Here is an 18,195-nt window from a genome sequence, read left to right on the forward strand (position 1 = left end):
AAAATTTCCAACAAAGTATTCTGGTTCCAAATCCAATGCTGGCTCCAAAACTTGTTTTCTACATTGTTATGTGGTTTATCTGTCTTTCAAGACTCAGCTGAAATACTACCACTTTATTTTTTTTTTCTTTATTAAAGCCTTTTATTTTTCTAAACTTATGCATGGACAATTCTTCAGCATTAGCTCTTGCAAAACCTTGTGTTCTAATTTCCTCCCTCTCTCCTACCCCCTTCCCTAGATAGCAAGTAGTCCAATAGATGTTAAACATGGTAAAAAAAATATATGTTAAATCCAATATAAACATACTTATTTATACAAGTATCTTGCCACACAAGAAAAACGAACCAGGAAAAAAAAAAAAAGAGAAACAAAATAAAATAAGAAGCAAACAATAACAAAAAGAGTAAAAAGGCCATGTTGTGAACCACACTCAGTTCCTGAAGTCCTCTCTCTGGGTGTAGATGGCTCTCTTCATCGTCAAACCATTAGAACTGCTCTGAATCATCTCATTGTTGAAGAGAGCGACGTCCATCAGAATTGATCATCATATAGTCTTCTTGTTGCTGTGTACAGTGATCTCCTGGTTCTGCTCACTTCACTCAGCATCAGTTCGTATAAGCCTCTTCAGGCCTCTCTGAAATGATCTTTTCTTATGGAACAATAATATTCTATAATCACAATTTACCCAACCATTCTCCAATCGATGGGCATCCACTCAGTTTCCAGTTTCTTGCCACTACAAAAAGGGCTGCCACAAACTTGTGCAAAATCCCTTCTTTAAGATCTTTGTGATTTAAGTCCATTAAAAACACTGCTGGGTCAAAGAGCATTCACAGTTTAATAACTTTTTGAGCATAGTTCCAAATTGTTCTCCAGCATGGTTTGGATCCGTTCACAATTTCACCAACAATGTATCAATGTCCCAGTTTTTCCACATCCCCTGCAACATACCTTAGTCATCTTAGCCAATCTGAAAGGTGTATAGTGAATACTACCACTTCATTGAATTCTTTGCTTACTTTTTTCCTTCTTCCTTTCCCAGTAGGGCCTCATAAAACACTTTATTTATATTTCTTGTTTGTACTTACAATGTACTCATAGTATATGAAGATTCATAAGCTTTAATAGATTATAAACTCCAGGAAGGCAGAGACCATATCTTTTATATTTTTGTATCTTGCTATGACTGAGCACAATGTTTTGCAAATACTTATTAAATATGTATCAAATTGTACCAAATTACAGGCTCAAGGTAGATGATAAATTATTTGAAGAGAAGATTTATATACATGGGTGGAAAAACAAGTATTTTAACAGTATAATCTATCAATTAGTTTGAATGATTATGACATACTTTTGGTTTGGAAGTGCAAAGTATACACAGATGGATCTGTCAGGTGAAGTGGTAGCTCTATCATAATTTGAGGGAAAAGAATTTTAAAGTTTATTATGGTTTGTAAGGATTATCTGAGCAAAAACCTGGAGTGGGCATTTATAGGAAAAGGTACCCTTTCAGTCTGGCTCAGCTGGAACTGAGTTACAGAGAGGAACCAGACCTGTTAAAAGTTGTGATGATTGATTACTTCATGCTGAATATTTTTAATTGGCAATGGTTTTTGCGATTGCTTTAACAGAACAGGAAAACGCATCCCAGGTATTGTTTAAATCTCTTGATTTCCGTGTGGCATAATTAAGAAGTTTACTTATCTGTAATCAGTATCCATATATGCAATAGTTTCCTTCATCTTTTCAGACATTTAACTGATAGAACAAGACAGTGTTCTTTCTTGAATGTAACAGAAGGCTTATAATCATAGACTGTAACTAGTATTGGATATAGCTCTAGAGGGCATTGAATCCCTTCCCCAAATTCCATGTATACACTATTAATTGTGTGCAATTGAAACCTCTCTGGATAGGTAAGGAAATTTGAACTTCCCAGTCCTCAAGACCCTATTGCAATGTCTTTGTAAATCTTGTTGCAGTCAGAAGAGCATCATGGCAAAAAGATTGTGCTGGCTCCTTGACACTTGGTTGGCAGCCAGAGAGATTGGCATTAGCTATAACAAAATAGCAGTCATAGTAATGTTAGTGAGAGAGGTTTTGTTTTCCCAAATACATTTAGATAATGTTAAGGGCCTGACTTGAAGCTACCAGAATCAGTAAATTCAGAGTTAAGGCTTCTCACTCCGTCTAACACTCTCATGGCAGTGCCTGGCCATTCCAGCACTGGGTCACAAAAAAGGAAGTTCATGCACTGCCCTTAAACCCATCCGATACTCAGGCAAAAGGTTCATCTGATGACTACCGCCCAGTGTTCCAAGTAGGTCAGCAGTGACCACCCCTGCCAAGCTCTGGAATGAACCAGGTATGGCTTAGCCTGCCATTGGTAGCAGTCGAATGTAACTGGATGGTGATGGCATCTCAAGTACAGTGGAGAACCAACAGGGATGGGGGCAAGATTACTGATGCAGTGAGAAGCTTTATCTTTCTTGAATTTCCTGGATTTTGTGAGTTTAAGTCAGACCCTTAATGTTATTTTAATGTATTTTTTGTGTTTAATTTTTAGTAAAAATTTGAACACGATCCAGGCTTCAGTGGTTGCAGTGGATAAGAAGTTTAAAAGCTTTGGTTCAAGAAAATTTAAAGACATGGAAATAAGGATCCAGTGACAGGACGCTATTCTCCCTGGGAATTCTGAAGACTATAAAGCGTTGAAAAATCGAATTCATGATCCTGGAACTCGAGCTCATATTAAGAAATGTCAGGTTGGTAGGGGTTCCTGAAGTTTGTACATAGGCTAAGCTATATCTCTCCTCAGAATTCATTAAGAAGAAGGTGGTAACATTTGGGAATGGGTGCTTTAATTTTTTTTATTTAAAATTTAAAATCATACTGCAGATTGTAGAAAAGAACAATAGGTACAATCCTATTATAATATTTTATCATAGTACTTGGGACTTCTCTTTCCCCCCCCCCCCCCCATTATGTCATTTTATTTGCTATTGACAAATTTCTTTATTCTTACTAAAAGTATTCAGTGAGCTTGGGTTACAACTTTATGAGTTCTTTATGACTTCTGGGAGAAAATATCTAATATGTACCAGATGCTTTCTCCAAAGAATTCTGTTACATAATAGAATGGTAACTATATAAAGTTAACTTTTTTAGTGTTTACTTTCTACCTGAACGTTCCTGTTTGTTGACATGTCTACATGCCATTTTATTCATATTAAATTTTTGCACATTTAAAAGATATACCTATGGAGGCTTGAAGATGTCTTAGGCTTAATTTGGGGTACCTAAAAGCTAATTCTCATAATTTAAGATAGATAGGAATTCCTGAATCCAAGCATGGTCAGTGACTAGAAACGGAATGTTCTAAAATATTCTCATCTTGCTAAGCTACATTTGAGAGAGTGCTATTTCTTCAATTTTTGTTTTTAGTTTCTTAAAAAGAACTTTATCATTATGTTATATATTCAGAGTACTTTGAGGAATTTTAAAATAGTGATAAAACATTTGAAAACTGCACATAAGACACTAGTTTTAGAAAAAAAATATTAATAGTAAAATAGAACTAGGAATCTATTTTTTGTTTTTGTTTTTTTTTCTAAAAAAAAAAAACTGTCATAATTATTACCAGTCATATCTTGTCTCTGTAGTCTCCTAGGCGTGGGACTAATCATGCAGTGGGATGATTGCTGAAATTTCCATCTCCCATCTAAAGGTTTAATGTCAGCTAGACTTAGGTTACTTCATTGTCCTCTGCTTACTTAATGCATCCTCTCCTACACTATGATCATTTTTGAGAGCTGTTTAAAATGTTTGCCAGTGGAAAAGTTTGGGTTCTTTTGCTTGTTTGAAAGACTTTGATTTATTTGCCAGTGGAAAAAGAAATGTATAGGACAAAAGAATGATCTATAAAATAAGACAAATATTCAAAACATGTTCATTTGCCAGGTTCATTCCTCCAAAGATGTGTAACAAATAATAATACAACTTATAGCAGCAGCTATATGTTTTTATTTTATTTAGTAACTGATGTCATTCATTTCACCTTCTCTTTTGATTCTTTTCCTAAATTGGTTTCAGCAAAACTGTGATTGTCAATATTCTTACTCAACATTTTTGTATTTTGTCTTACAATATAAATTTTTATTGCCATTGTCCAACCACAAAATTGAAAATGATGATGTTCAAACAGTATATGTCATTTATCAGAAGATAATGGCCATTTATATAGTTCATTTATTAAGGAGGTTTAAGAACTCAAAAACAACATAGATATAGGTCATTTAAGGTCAGGTAAACTAATTCCATACTCAAAGTAGGATAGATGTTCCTATGTTCCAGGACATTATTTTATCATAAAGATGAGGACTGGACCTTTATTTTTTTTGGTTTGTGCAGGTAATAGTGCAGGTCAGCTACTTTTCTGCAAGTGAAAGTCTTAAAGAGTTGTTTTGAACATATAGAGTTTAAGTATCTTGCTCAGGGTCCCACAGACAATATAATCAAAAGCAAGATTTGGAAGTCTTACTTTTCCTTGCTTTAAGATGAGTTCTCTAGACCAGTGATCCTCAAACTTTTTTAAATAGGGCGCCAGTTCACTATCCCTCAGACTGTTGGAGGGCCGGACTATAGTAAAAACAAAAACTCACACTCTGTCTCCACCCCTCAGCCCATTCGCCATAACCCAGTGGGTGCATAAACATCCTCAGCGGCTGCATCTGGCCCACGGGCCGTAGTTTGAGAACCCCTGCTCTAGACCATACCCTGCTACATGGTACCATCAGTGATATCATCAGTTATCATCAATAATGTAGAACATGTATCAAACATTTTAAGAAAGAATTCCATCTCTGATCAATGTTAGACATTGTAGTATAAGCTTAAATATTTGTTTGATTTACTTGGTCACTAAATTTCTTTATTAATTTCTCATTATGATATCAATTGTGTAGTTACAGAATTCCTTAGTGTTTTTTAGTACTAGTAGAAAAGCATTTGGACATTCTTCTAAAAATTCATAAAATTCTTGTTTGCATACTATGTACATTAAATAGCAGCAAAAGGAATGCAGTGCTTTGACAGAGTGAGGACGTCTCAACTATGGTGTAAATGAAGAATTTTATTTTAGCCTAACATCACCTTAAAATGTTATGCTTTTGTTATTATCTTATTTTTCTTGAATTCCAACTATTATTCTTTGCTTCTCTCTGGGTCAGGAGCAGGCCGAATCCGTGTCCAAGACACTGTAAAGTAATAATGCAGTGAGTGCCTACCTTATTTGCGTGGGCCTGTCTGTGTGGGAGAATTCTCTATATGCCAACTTAGTCCCTTGTAGTTTGGGGATCAGAGTCTGCTTTTGTTTACAGCAATACCATATCTCATTTGGCAATAGAACACAGTTTTTTGAGCCAGAAGTGAGTCTTTTTAATTAGTTTTGCACTCATCTTTCTTCCTTCCTACCCTTTTACCCCAAAAGAATTTTTTCCAGGGAGAAGCAAAATTAGGGCTTTCAATTTTTTTTTTTATTTTAATTGCCTACACAAACATTAATTGGTAAATTATTAGGTTTGAGTTTTTAAAATAATTTTACTGAATATAAGTTGAGTGTTTTTTCTTTTACTTTCTAGGCATTCGACCTCCAATCATGAATGGGCCCATGCACCCACGTCCATTGGTAGCATTACTGGATGGCCGAGATTGTACAGTAGAAATGCCCATTCTGAAAGATGTAGCTACAGTGGCATTTTGTGATGCACAGTCCACACAAGAAATTCATGAAAAGGTAACTTAAAATTATTTCACCTCCTTTTGTTAGAGAGAGTAGGGGACTTAGGGATATGAAATGTTTTATATATAGAATAGTTCATTGTATTGGTTGGTTTTGCCTTTTTTTTTTTTTTTTTTTTTCTTGTTAAGAAAGGGTGGGAATGTGTATTTCATACTAATACAAATTTAAAAAAAATAACCAACAGAACTTTTGGAGTAAAATAACTTTTTGCCATACTTTCTGGTCTGTTCAGAACAGAGACCTAGGTGCTATACATTCCTGCATCAGGATCCTTAACATTTCCTCCTCTCTTTTAACAGCAGCTAAATTTTACCCAAGAAAGTGAATGAGTAGTGTCAGTCCAAGTTACTCGTGGATGTAGGTATTGCAATCTGATTCACCAGAGCAGAGATAGTTCTTGGGAAGAGACCCTTCTTATGCATGTAGCCAGTAACTGTCAAATATTCTGTAATAGTCGAGATTCTTAATTGCCGGCACCTTTGATAATTTTATGAATTTGCTTATCAGATTTATGTTGTGTCTGTCCTCTGCAGTGTAAAATATATGAATATGTACAGAGCTATGTTTATGTAGGAACTTCTCATGACTGATTATTTTGGGTCTCTGAAGTGTGGGGGCCCTCTCTGCTTAGCATTATGGCATTTTCAAACTGCATGCTCAGGATCCTTTTATATCCAGTACATTATTGGAAAAGGAACATGGAAGATCCTTTGATCCAGTGCTCTCATTTTTCCAAATAAGGAAACAGAAGCCCAAAGAGTTTATAAAAATATGTCATGAAAATAATGTATTTCATTATCATTCAATATTATTTCAAAAGTACTATCATTACTTTCATCATAGTACCTCAAAAAGAAATATGATAATAAATAGACTAGGAAAGAAGTTAAAAGGGGAAAGCCATTATTGGAGAGCATACTGTGGGTTGAGTTTCCAGTATGTGAAAGTATGTATAATGAGGAATTGTACCAGCCAAAAATCTCTTCCTTCCTGCCCTGTTCAACATTGTTAGCTGGTTTTAAGAAAACCTGATTAGAGATGAATGACATTGCAAGTAGATTGTAAATCAAGACATTACAGTGCAATTTCATAACTTTATGTTGTGTTTGGCTATAATATATTAATAATGCAACCACATAAAAAAAGATTAGTGGAACCAATTTGGAAGAAGGTGGATTTTTAAAAATAGAACTATATTCAAGCCAATATGGCATGGTAGAGAACTCAAAGTAGCCTCAAAGCCAGAAAGCCCTGGGTATAAGTCCTCCCTCTGAAATAAACTAGTTCTGGGGTCCTGTATTTTCACTGTGCTTCAGAAAATTCTCAAAGATCATCAGAAAAGGTTCTAAGCTGTATTAATAAAGATTGTTTTCCCACCCAAGAATTCTCCGTGCCCAAAGCAAAAGCCTATTCTCTATTACTACAAACTATTTGGCAGCAAAGTGGCACAGTATATAGAGTACCAAGCCTGAGGTAAGGAAGACCTGAGTTCAGATCTGGTTTCAAACACTTTCTAGCCTTGTCTGCCTCAGTTTCCTCATCTGTAAAATGAGCTGGAGAAAGAAATAGTAAACTACTGTAGTATCTCTGCTGATCAGAAGGATTAAACATGACAGAAATGGCAAAACAACAGTCATAACAACCACCACAATCTTTCAGTGCCATTATGAGGAAAGCACTTGTAAAATCAAATTCGCATAGAAATGTGAATATCATTATCATAAATACAATAAATTACTTATTATTTCCTAGTGAAATGTGATTATGGTACCTGGTCCTCAGTGCTGTAAGACTGACTTACGATTCTGGAATGGTGGCTTGTTCAATCAGTCAAAAAGCAGTTCTTATTCTTTATGTGTCAAGCATTGTGCAGAATAGTGAGGATACAAAGAAAAAGTAAGGATAATTTGTGCCCTCAAGAAGTTTACATTCTGTGGAAACAACAAGTGCATAAATAGGTATGTACAAAATAGTTCTTAAGTAGATGCGAGTAACCTTAAAGGGGAAAGCACTGTCAGCTGGAGGGTTAGGAAAAGCAAAGTGAAAAAGTGACATTTAAACTGAGTCTGAAAGGGATTTTGTGAATTCTAAGAGGCAGAAGTGAAGGGGGAGAGACTTCCAAGTGAGAGAAATGACTCTTATAAAGGCCTAGAAATGGGAGACAGTGAATGGGAAGAATAGCAAGTAGTCCCATATGACTGGAACACAGGGGCCTGAAGGAGGAGTGTGAGAATACCCGGAAAATAAGAAGGGAATAGGTTGTGAAATGCTTTACATGTCCTATAGAGAAATTTGTATTTGAGCAAAGACAATAGGGAGCAACAAGAGAGTAGGGAGCAAGGTAGATCATTACCTTATAATAAAAAAGGATTGATTCTAGTGGAGCCAAAGGATTAATAAGGGATGGAGCCAACATAGCAGGTAAAAGGCAACCCAGTTGAACCCCCAACATTCTCCAAACAACTTTAAAATAACACCTCAAATCAAATTTAGGAGTGACAAAGCCAACAAAAAGTCAGACTAAGACTATTTTTTCACCTAAAAAAATTTGAGGCCAGCAAGAGAAGTTGTTAACATTGGGGTAGAGACCTATTTTGGAACACATAGTGATAGAAGTAGTAACTTCAGGAGCTCTTAGTCAGAGACTCTAAGATGGTAAGACAGTCAGATAGAAAGAGATTAAAAAGGACCTTTTGCTTACCTTTAGGTACAGTTGATAATGATTGGCAACTCTATTGCCTATGCACAGTTCCAGGTTGCAGTTCCAATACAGAGAAGAGTTCTGGGAGAGGACTGTATTCAAAGTTCTGAAATAAAGAGGAATGCTAGTGTTTGTGATTACCAGGGACCAGGGGCCTCTTCTGGGTAAAAACCAGAGGGCAAATCAAGAGAGAAGTGCCCACACCTCTCCCAGAATCATACCATGTTGGAAGCTGAAAATAGTAGTACCAAAAAGCCTGAAGTTTGGAACAGTATCTCCCCACCTCCAGGTAAGCAGAGCCCAATTTTAGCATAAAGTTCAGTTATGAAATAAACAGGAAAGATGAACAAATAACAAAAAAATACTTTGACCACAAAAAGCTATTACAGTGAGTGACAAGGAAGACCAAGACATAAGTACAAAAGATGAAAATAACTACAAAGCCTCAAAGAAAATTAGATCTAAACTCATCAAGAGTCCCTGGAAGAGCTAAAGAGATAAGAATGATACAAGGAAAATTTAGAAAAGAAATGCGTGTGATGCAAGAAAATTATAAAGAAAGAGAATTAATAGCTTGGTAGAAGAGGCTCACACGCCCGCGTATACACATACACTCCAAATAAAAAACACCAAAACACCAAATACACCAAAACAAAAACCAAACCCACTGAAGAAAATAACACTTTAAAAACTGAAATGGCCTAATGGTAAAAGAGGAACAAAAATTCACTGAAGAAAAAAACTCCTGGGAGGATTCTGGGATCTTGGTGGACTAGAATGGTAAATAGCTCTCCTGATTTTCCCTACAGAATGAACAAATTTGTGCCTCAGGGTGAACACCTGAAAACCAGAAGACTTGGGGCAAAACAGGAGTCCTCCTGATATAACTGGACAAAATCTGAAAAAAAAAAAAAAGACTTTGGGCTGGTGTAATGTTCTCTTTGGTTCAGTTTCTTTGGGGGTATCTAGGGGCAGCCTTAGTTTCAGTTCAGTAATTACCACACAAATAGCTAGGGGCTAAAGTCCAAATCCTTTATTATCTCTTTTGAAGTCCTATCTCCTTCACTTGGGGCTAGCCTGGTTTTCTTAGAGGCCTATCTCTCTCCTTGGTTCTGTGAGCTTGACTCTCGCCTATCTTCTCTGCCTTCTGAATCTCTCCAAATCCAAAGGTTTGTGCTTCAGCCTCTAGCTACCACAAAGGTGGACGATGGAATGAAGCTGTCTCAGCCTCTGAGAGTTTCTAATGTGCTTGTCTTTTCTGTCCCTGAGAGCTTCTCCTCTGTGGCTCTCAGTCCCTGCTTCTATGCTCCACACTGAGTATAAACAAATCATTATATTGCTAGGAAGCCATTATTTGTTGTAGGATTAAATCAATGCTAAACCAGATTTAACCACTGTCTCCTCAGTTCCACTTAGTACCTTGTAAGCATTCTTTGTTTTAAGTTCAGAGTTCTGGCCCATAACAGGTTGGGATTAACCTGTAAGAAATGCAAACACCTGGGCTAGCTCCACAGAAACATCAAGTGGGGATCCCTCAGGCTCTCTGGTTGTGGCTAGAGACTGAGCAGGAACTACAGAGACTTTCACCTCCTGGACTGTTTGTCAAGTGGTGGGTTTGAGTCCAGCAAGACAAAATGAACCTCAGCTGAATCAGAACTTCGGGCCCAGCAGTGCTGCTAAGATGCAGCCCTGGGCGAGAAGGAACCAGCACCTAATGAATACAGAAGCAGTGGGGCAGGGGCACTGCTGGCTGTGGGCACTTGCAGGAAAGTGAATCTCTTGGTTCCTGATCAGAATGGAGAGCTGAAAGGAAGCTTGAGGCACCATCCTTCACCCCACAATTAAAAAGTGTTTGCACTAATACCTCTCACTTAAAAAAAAAAAAAAATGAACCAACAAAGAAGAAAGAATCCCACCATTGAAACATATTATGAGAATAGGGAAGACTAGGATTCATCTTCAGAGGAGGACACTTTAGTAAAAAAAAAAAATAATAATAATAATAATAGTAATAATAATAAATAACAATAAGCTTCTGTCTCAAGGAATAACATGAAATGGCACCTGCCCAGAGAGTATTTATAGAAGAACTCAGCAGAAAAGAATTAAAAATAAAATCAGAGATATTGAAGAAAAACTTAAGAAAAAAATTAAAATCATTCAAGGCAAACAAGATGAGAAAAAAGTTAAACAATTACAAAAGGAGGTACAGAATCTCAAAGATTAAAATAAATAACTCTCTGAAAATTAGAATTGGACAAGAGAAAACCAGTAAAGCTGTGAGAGACCAAGAAATAACAAAATATATTATAAAGAATGAGAAAATAGAACAGAATGTGAAACATCTCCTAAGGAAAACAACAGATTTGAAGAACTGATCAAGAAGAGAAAATATAAGAATAAATGGACAGCCAGAAAGTTGTGAGAAAAAAAGAGAACTTGGCACAATAATGCAGGAAATAATCCTAGAAAATTGTCTGGAGTAATAGAACATAAGGGAAAAGTAAAAATAAAAAATAATCTACCAATCATAACCACCTCAGAGATCCTTTGTGGAAAACACATAGGAATAATATTGCCAAATTTTGAAACCCCCAGAACAAAGAGAAAATTTTGTAAAAAAAAAAAAACAAGAAAAAGCCAAATGTGCTGGAGCTACAATTAGAATTGTACAAGACTTATCAGCAGCTACAATAAAAGACCACAGGTCTTGGAATCATTTCAACAGACAAGCAAAAGAACTAGGCTTGCAGCCAAAAATATCATACCCAGCAAATTTACCTATTAATTTTGAATGAGGAAAAATGAACATTGAAAAAACTTGCTGGTTTCCAGGACTTTCTAGCAACCAAACCTGACCTTAACACAAAATATAACATATAAGAGCCAATATCAAACAATTTTAAAGAACTCAGTGTGGACGCACTCTTTAAACATAGACACATTATTTGGTTGTTTTTTTTTTTTTAACATGGGAAATGTATACTTATGTTTAAGATTTACATCAACAATAGGGTAAGCTCAAAAGAAAGATTGACAGAGTAAAGGCAAAAATAGTAATCATGTTATACAAGTAATGTGCAGAGGGAGAATAGACACAGAAGCATTAGAGTGGGGGAGTTGTGATAGAAAACATAGATCTCCTTCTCCCCCCCCCCCAAAAAAAAATCAAGAAAAATAAAGTTTTTTTTAAAAAGTATGCTTAAATCTGTATTCAGACACAATCAGTTCCTTTCTCTGGATATGTAAAGCATTTTTTTTTATCGTAATCTTTTCAAATTAGTCTTATTGCTTATAGGACAATAGTATTACATCTTAATCACGTACCACGATTTATTTGGCCATTCCCCAATTTATGGGCATCCCCTCAGTTTCCACTTCTTTGCCCTGAGAAAAGAGCTGCTGTAAATATTTTAGTGTATATATGGTAGACTCACTCTAATACTCCTTAAGCCATTCACAAGCATCTAAAACAAAGTCAAAAGAATGAAAAAATGGGGAAATCTGAAATATTTCATTGCAAAAACAACTGATCTAGAAAATAGATCAAGAAGAGATAATTTGAGACTCCTTGAACTACCTGAAAGACATGATCAAAGAACCTTTATATCATATTTCAAGAAATTAGCAAGGAAAACTTCCCTGATATCTTAGATTCAGAGGGTAAAATAGAAACTAAAAGAATCCATTGAACGCTTTCCAAAAAGAGATTCCAAAATGAAAAGATCAGGAACATTATAGCTGAATTCTAGAGCTATTCCTCTTTTCTATTCTTTCTTTCTTTCTTTTTTTTTTTTTTTTTTTTTTTTTTTTTTTTTTTTTTTGGCTGAGGCAATTGGGGTTAAGTGACTTGCCCAGGATCACACAGCTGGGAAATATTAAGTGTCTGTGGCCAGATTTGAATTCAGGGCCAGTGCTCTATCCACTGTGTCATATAGCTGCCCCAGAGCTACCATAATAAAGAAGTAGAATATTATATTCCAGAAGAATTACAACCAAGAATAACCAATCCTGCAAAATTGAGCATAATCCTTTAGGAAGGGCAAATGGATATTTGATAAAATAAAAAAACTTTCAAGCATTTCTAATGAAAAGACTAGAGCTGATTAGAAAATTTGATATTCAAATACAAGATTCAAGGGAGGCAAAACAAGGTAAACAGGAAAAGGAAATCAATCATATGAGACGGTTTACTTTCCTACATGGGTAGATGTATGGAATGTCATAGTAAAAACAATTGATCTGAAAAACAAGGGAGAGAAATTGAAAAATCATTGGACCATCTGGGGGAAAAAAATGAGCTTAGACATCTTATTTTAAGCATAAAAGAAAATTGCCCAGATCTCTTATAATGAAATGGCGAAATAGAAAGAATTCACTGTTATCTCCAGAAAGAAATCCTAAAAAGAAAACTTCAGGAAAATTATAACCAGAAACCAGAGCTTCTAGGATAAAGAAAAAATACTCCAAACGACCACAAAGAAAGAATTCCATATTGAGGAACCCCAATCAGGATCACACATGATTTAGCAGCTATCACTATAAATAAGCAGAGCTTGGAACGTGATGCTTGAGAAGGCAAAAGATCTAGATTATATCCAATAATAATTTATCCAACAAAGCTTGAGTATAATTCTCAGGGAGGGAAGGGAGGGAGAGTGGAGGAGAAAAATGGATTCATAAGCATTCCTACTGAAAAGACTAGTTCTGGGCAAAAACTTTGAAATACAAAGATGGGAGTCAATAGAAACATTAGAAAAATAAAAACACGAAACCATGAGTAAGCCATCATAAGGGACTAAGAAAATATAAACAATTTATATTCTAATATAGGGGGTGTATTCCCTTAGAACTCTATCATCAAGGTTCATAGAGAAAGTCAAATTAGACAGATGGACTGGGAGAAATTAAATTATATTTGGTTGACCTTGAAAGAAGAACTGAAAGGAAAGAGGAGAGGAATATGCTAAGGGAGAGGAAAGATAGAGGAATTTTTCTCACATAATTAGAAGATATAGGTAGAAGTTTATGGAGGGAGGGAAATAAGAGATAATTTAATGTCATTCTCTATATGAGTCTGAGAATAGGATAATATGCACTCAGAGAGAAATACATTTCACTCAGCAAGGAAATAAAGAGGGAAAGATACAAGTAAGGGTAGCATTATTGATAAAAAAAAAAAAATAAAGAGTATACTTGGAGGAGGGACTTCAAAGAAAAGAAAGAAAGGGATTAGAATATATCCTTTTCCCCTGTGCAAGATAATGAGAAGAAAGGGCTGGAAAGTAGATTATACCAAACCCAGAAGACTGGTACTGAACTCACTTCCTTCTCACTGTTGTTATTTTTAAAAAGGGGAGGGACTTTAGGAGAGAGATACACAATTAATAATGGAATGGAATGAACTCAAAAAACAAAAGAGGATAGCAGATGAACTAGATAGCACAATCCAATGGTACCTTGTTTATAAGAGACACACTTGAAATAAAGGTATGCACAGTTAAAATAAGGGATTGGAACCAAATCTGTTATGCTTCAGCTGAAGTTTAAAAAAACAAGTTAGAATAAGCATCCCATTCAAAACAACAATGAAAACAGATTTAATTTTTTAAAAGAGGGAAATTACATTTTGCTGAAAGGTCATAGACAATGAATTAATACTAATACTAACCATTCATGCTGCAAATGTCATGGCATCTCAATACTTGTATGAAAATTTAAATATTATAAAGGAGAAATAGAGTGCAATATTATGGTAGTTTTACAGTTTTACAGTTTACAGATCTAGATACATATGACCAAATAATTAACATCCCCAAAGTGAAAGACCTACATAGCATTTTGGGGAAAAATAGATATAATAGCCCTCTGTTGATTACTGAATGAAAATAGAAAGAAATATATATAATTCTAATTTGTGTATGGCACATTCATTTAAAAAAAAAAAAAAAAGATCCCATATATAAGAGCATAAAAGCCTTACAAGCAAATGCAAAAAAGCAAAGGTATTAAGTACATCCTTTATGTATCACAGTACAATAAAAATTACATTCATTAAAGAGCACTGAATAAATTATTAAAAATTAAAAACTAACAGTCCTAAAGAATGAGTAGATCAAAGGACAGATCACAGAAACAATCAGTTTTGTTATAGATAGTGACAACAATGTGTCAACATTCCAAAAAACTCGACAAATTTAAATTCTGTAATTAAACAACAAATTAGAAATCCCCAAAATAAAAAAATATATATATATCAATTGAAAGCCAAAAAAAAAAAAAAAATCACTGAATTAATAAAATTAGGAACTTGTTTTTAAAAAAAAAAACCCATTCACCATTAACTAAGATCTTTTTTAAAAATTAGAATACTAAATTGCTATTATCAAAAATGAAAAGGGTGAATTCACAGCTAATTAAGAATTAAATTATTAAAAACTTTCACTTAAATATATGCCAGTATGCAGATTTGCTTTTATCTTTAATAAATGGTAAAATTATTTGTATACCAAAGAATTGTTTTAAAATTAATTTATTGGGGCAGCTAGTTGGTGCATCATCTAAGCTCATGATCTTTACAAAGCATTACATTTGTTCCAGAAAGGAAAGGGAACAGTCATACAACATGTTTACTGCTGGAAAGGAGACTAGACCCCAGACTCCCTGACTTCCATATTTGGACAACATGCTGATTCTAGTTTAAGGAATTTTTTTAAATTGCATAAATTTAAGCTGTTTTCAGTTTTCAGTGGGGAAAATTTGTTAGAATTGTGTGACCAAGACATAGAATAATTGCTATATCTCTTTCCAGGGCTATAACTTCACTTCAGTAAGCTTTGCTTCTTTCCTAGAAAATTTCTAGAATTTGTTATTTAAGGGGGGATGATTAGTAAACATTTAGAAAAGGAAATTGTGATAACAAAAAACAAGTGTCACTTCATCAGGGCTAGATCACACCAAAAGATCCTTATTTTCTTTTTTGACAATATTACTTGACTATTAATCATAGGAATCTAATAGAAATAGTTCATTTAGACTATATCAAACTGACAATCTCTCCTGTTGTTCTTGTGACCAAAGAAGGGAAATGAGGGCTTAGAAAATGGAGGGGAATTCAGAATTGCTTGAAAGGCTGGATCCAAATATTGATGATACGACAGCCCAGATGTTAATTCTTTCTTAGGCTGCCATGAGAAGAAGCAGAAGCCAACAGTAGGAAAGTAGCAGTCCTAGTACTCTCTGCTGAAATTAAGATCACATCTGTGCTATTGTATTCTGTATCATTTTAGGAAGGATATTGATAAACTAGAATATCCAAGATTTAATGAGCTTTGAAATAATAGCATTCAAGGACTGATTGAAGGAAAAAACAGTTGTAAAAGTGAAAACTAAAGAAGGAAGCTTCAAGTATTTGAAGGGCTATTTTATTTTATTTTTATTGAAGCTTTTTATTTTCAAAATATATTGACCCTTGCAAAACCTTATGTTCCAATTTCTCCCCTTTCTCCCCACCCCCTCCCACAGATGGCAAGCAATCCAATATATGTTAAACATGGTAAAAATATATGTAAATCGAATATAAGGATACATATTTACACAGTTATCTTGTGGAACACAGTTATCAGAAAGGAAGAAAAATGATAAAGAAAATAAAATTCAAATAAACAACAACAAAAACTGAAAATGTTGTGTTGTGATCCCCACTCAGTTCCCACAGTCCTCTCTCTGGGTGTATATGGCTCTTATCATCACAAGATCATTGGAACTACTCTGAATCATCTCAATTGTCGAGAAGGCCTTCCTCCATCATAATTGATCATTGTATATTCTTGCTGTTGCTGTGTACAATGATCTCCTGGTTCTGCTCATTTCACTTAGCATCAGTTTCTTTAAGTCCCTCCAGACCTCTGAAATCATTTTGCTGATCATTTCTTATAGAACAATAATATTTTACAACATTCATATACCATAACTTATTCAGCCGTTTTCCAAATTATGGGTATCTACTCAGTTTGAAGGGCAGTTCTATGAAAAAAGAATTAAATTTGTTCATTTTAACCTAGAAGAGAAGGAAGAAATAGGAATGAACAATCAATAAAACTTGCAAGGAGGGGAGTATAGATTTAAAGAAAGGAAAAAATACTCTAACTTTACTATTCAGAAGTAGAATGGACTGCCTTGAGAAGCAAGAGATCCTCCATCATTTGCATATATATATATATATATGCATATATAGGATGCTATAATAATTATTGGTTCAATCATGAATACCATTGATTATTTACTATTTAAGAACTGAAAACCAGAAAGTCCTTGGTTTTAAATGAGAAATTTATTTAATATATAGAATTTGCGTGTATAAATAACTTGGGTTTCCTTTGTTAAAGAATAACCTAATGAATAATGGAAAAACTTGAAAAAGCTCTTATTTGCTGTTTAGAGGTGGGATGTAGTTGGAAATGAAGCTGGTGTAAAAAAATTAAGAATAATTTTTTTTTTAATTGAAAGAGGACCACTGACATCTAGCCCAAGTTTTTTATCCTTATTATTCAAATCATATGTAATTTGGAATCTAAAATTCCATAGGTGTTTATACCATCTCTTGGTTTTCTCTTAACCTGACTGGAATATTATTTGCAGCACCAAGAATATCAGGAAGCAGCCCTGGCTGTGAAGCCAGGATTCTAGGCTGGCATCCAGCTTCACCTTCATTTCTCTGGGCCTCAATAGCCTCATCTGTGGAAGGGGGAAATGGAATATCTGTCCTGAAGGCCCCCTGGGTTGAGTCTGTTATGGAGGTTGAAAGCTGGGGAACAGGCCCTCCTCTGTCTGTCCTGTGGTATTCAAGCTTTCCTGAGGAGAGCCTGAGCCTGACTCCTCTGTAGTTGGTAGAACATTGGAAGTGCCTGCCAGGCCCCACCAACTGGGGACCCCTGGTGGTGCCTCTATATCCCCTCTCCAGAGCTGCCTTCGAGTCTCTGGGTACTTTTCCCTTGCTATAATTGCCACAGTGATAATGATTGTCTCCTGGGAGTAATAGGGAAGTTTGGTTTCCATAGCAACACTGTAGCTGTCCAGATTTAAGAACTTCCTGGTTCTCCTTTCAGGGCCTCAGAAGAGAAGCCCACATTCTGAGGGCCTTGAAGCTTTCTTTTGCCAGGGCTTTGTTTAATGGGCAGGGTTCCCTGGTTGCTTCTTCACTGAGTGGGCACCACATTCACATGGAAGCACTTGCTGCTCCTTTACTTTTCAGTGTCAAGTGCTTGATTAGGTTACTTCCCAGAATAGTAGATTGCTGTCTTTCATTTTACCTCCTTTTAATTGGATTTTAGCTACTAAGAAATTATGAAACAAAACCTCCCAGAACTGCAGAAGAGAAGATGAAATACATCCAGTACCTTAGTGAAATGTCTGTTGTTGTTTTTTTCCAGGTTCCCCTAAATTGCCCATTTTCAGTTCCGACTCTCCAGAATGCAATATGCTGAAGTGAGGGAAATGGGAGACACTACTGCTGGAGCATGGAGTTGGCCTATCAGGGGTAAGTTAAGTGCCATTTCTCCCTCTCTAGTGTGGTTTTGCAAGATAATAAGTTTATGTAAACAAAACCTCACAATATGGCAAAAATAAATAAATAAATAAAGCAAAAATAAAAACAACCAAAAAAACTGGCACTTAACATAACCCATGTAGG

At 35.3% G+C, this 18,195-nt stretch overlaps 1 protein-coding gene and 1 long non-coding RNA gene across 10 annotated transcripts in view; both read left to right on the forward strand.

The window, feature by feature from the left end:
- CTBP1 (C-terminal binding protein 1) overlaps positions 1–18,195 on the forward strand; it is a 446,736-nt gene that overhangs the window by 383,460 nt on the left and 45,081 nt on the right. For 5 of the 9 annotated variants that reach the window (XM_074276716.1, XM_074276717.1, XM_074276719.1 and 2 more), the window contains one exon: positions 5,643–5,797. In XM_074276716.1, the coding sequence (XP_074132817.1) occupies positions 5,643–5,797 (155 nt within the window). Of the gene's footprint in view, positions 1–2,569; positions 2,769–5,642; positions 5,798–18,195 lie in introns of all 9 variants that reach the window. The other 4 variants (XM_074276722.1, XM_074276721.1, XM_074276723.1 and 1 more) reach the window with 1 other exon arrangement.
- LOC141547994 (uncharacterized) lies at positions 5,840–8,928 on the forward strand. The gene is made up of 2 exons (XR_012483717.1): positions 5,840–8,582; positions 8,718–8,928. It is a non-coding gene; the product is annotated as an uncharacterized LOC141547994 (long non-coding RNA).

The sequence above is a fragment of the Sminthopsis crassicaudata genome, chromosome 6 (assembly GCF_048593235.1).
Source record: "Sminthopsis crassicaudata isolate SCR6 chromosome 6, ASM4859323v1, whole genome shotgun sequence".
NCBI lineage: Eukaryota > Metazoa > Chordata > Mammalia > Dasyuromorphia > Dasyuridae > Sminthopsis > Sminthopsis crassicaudata.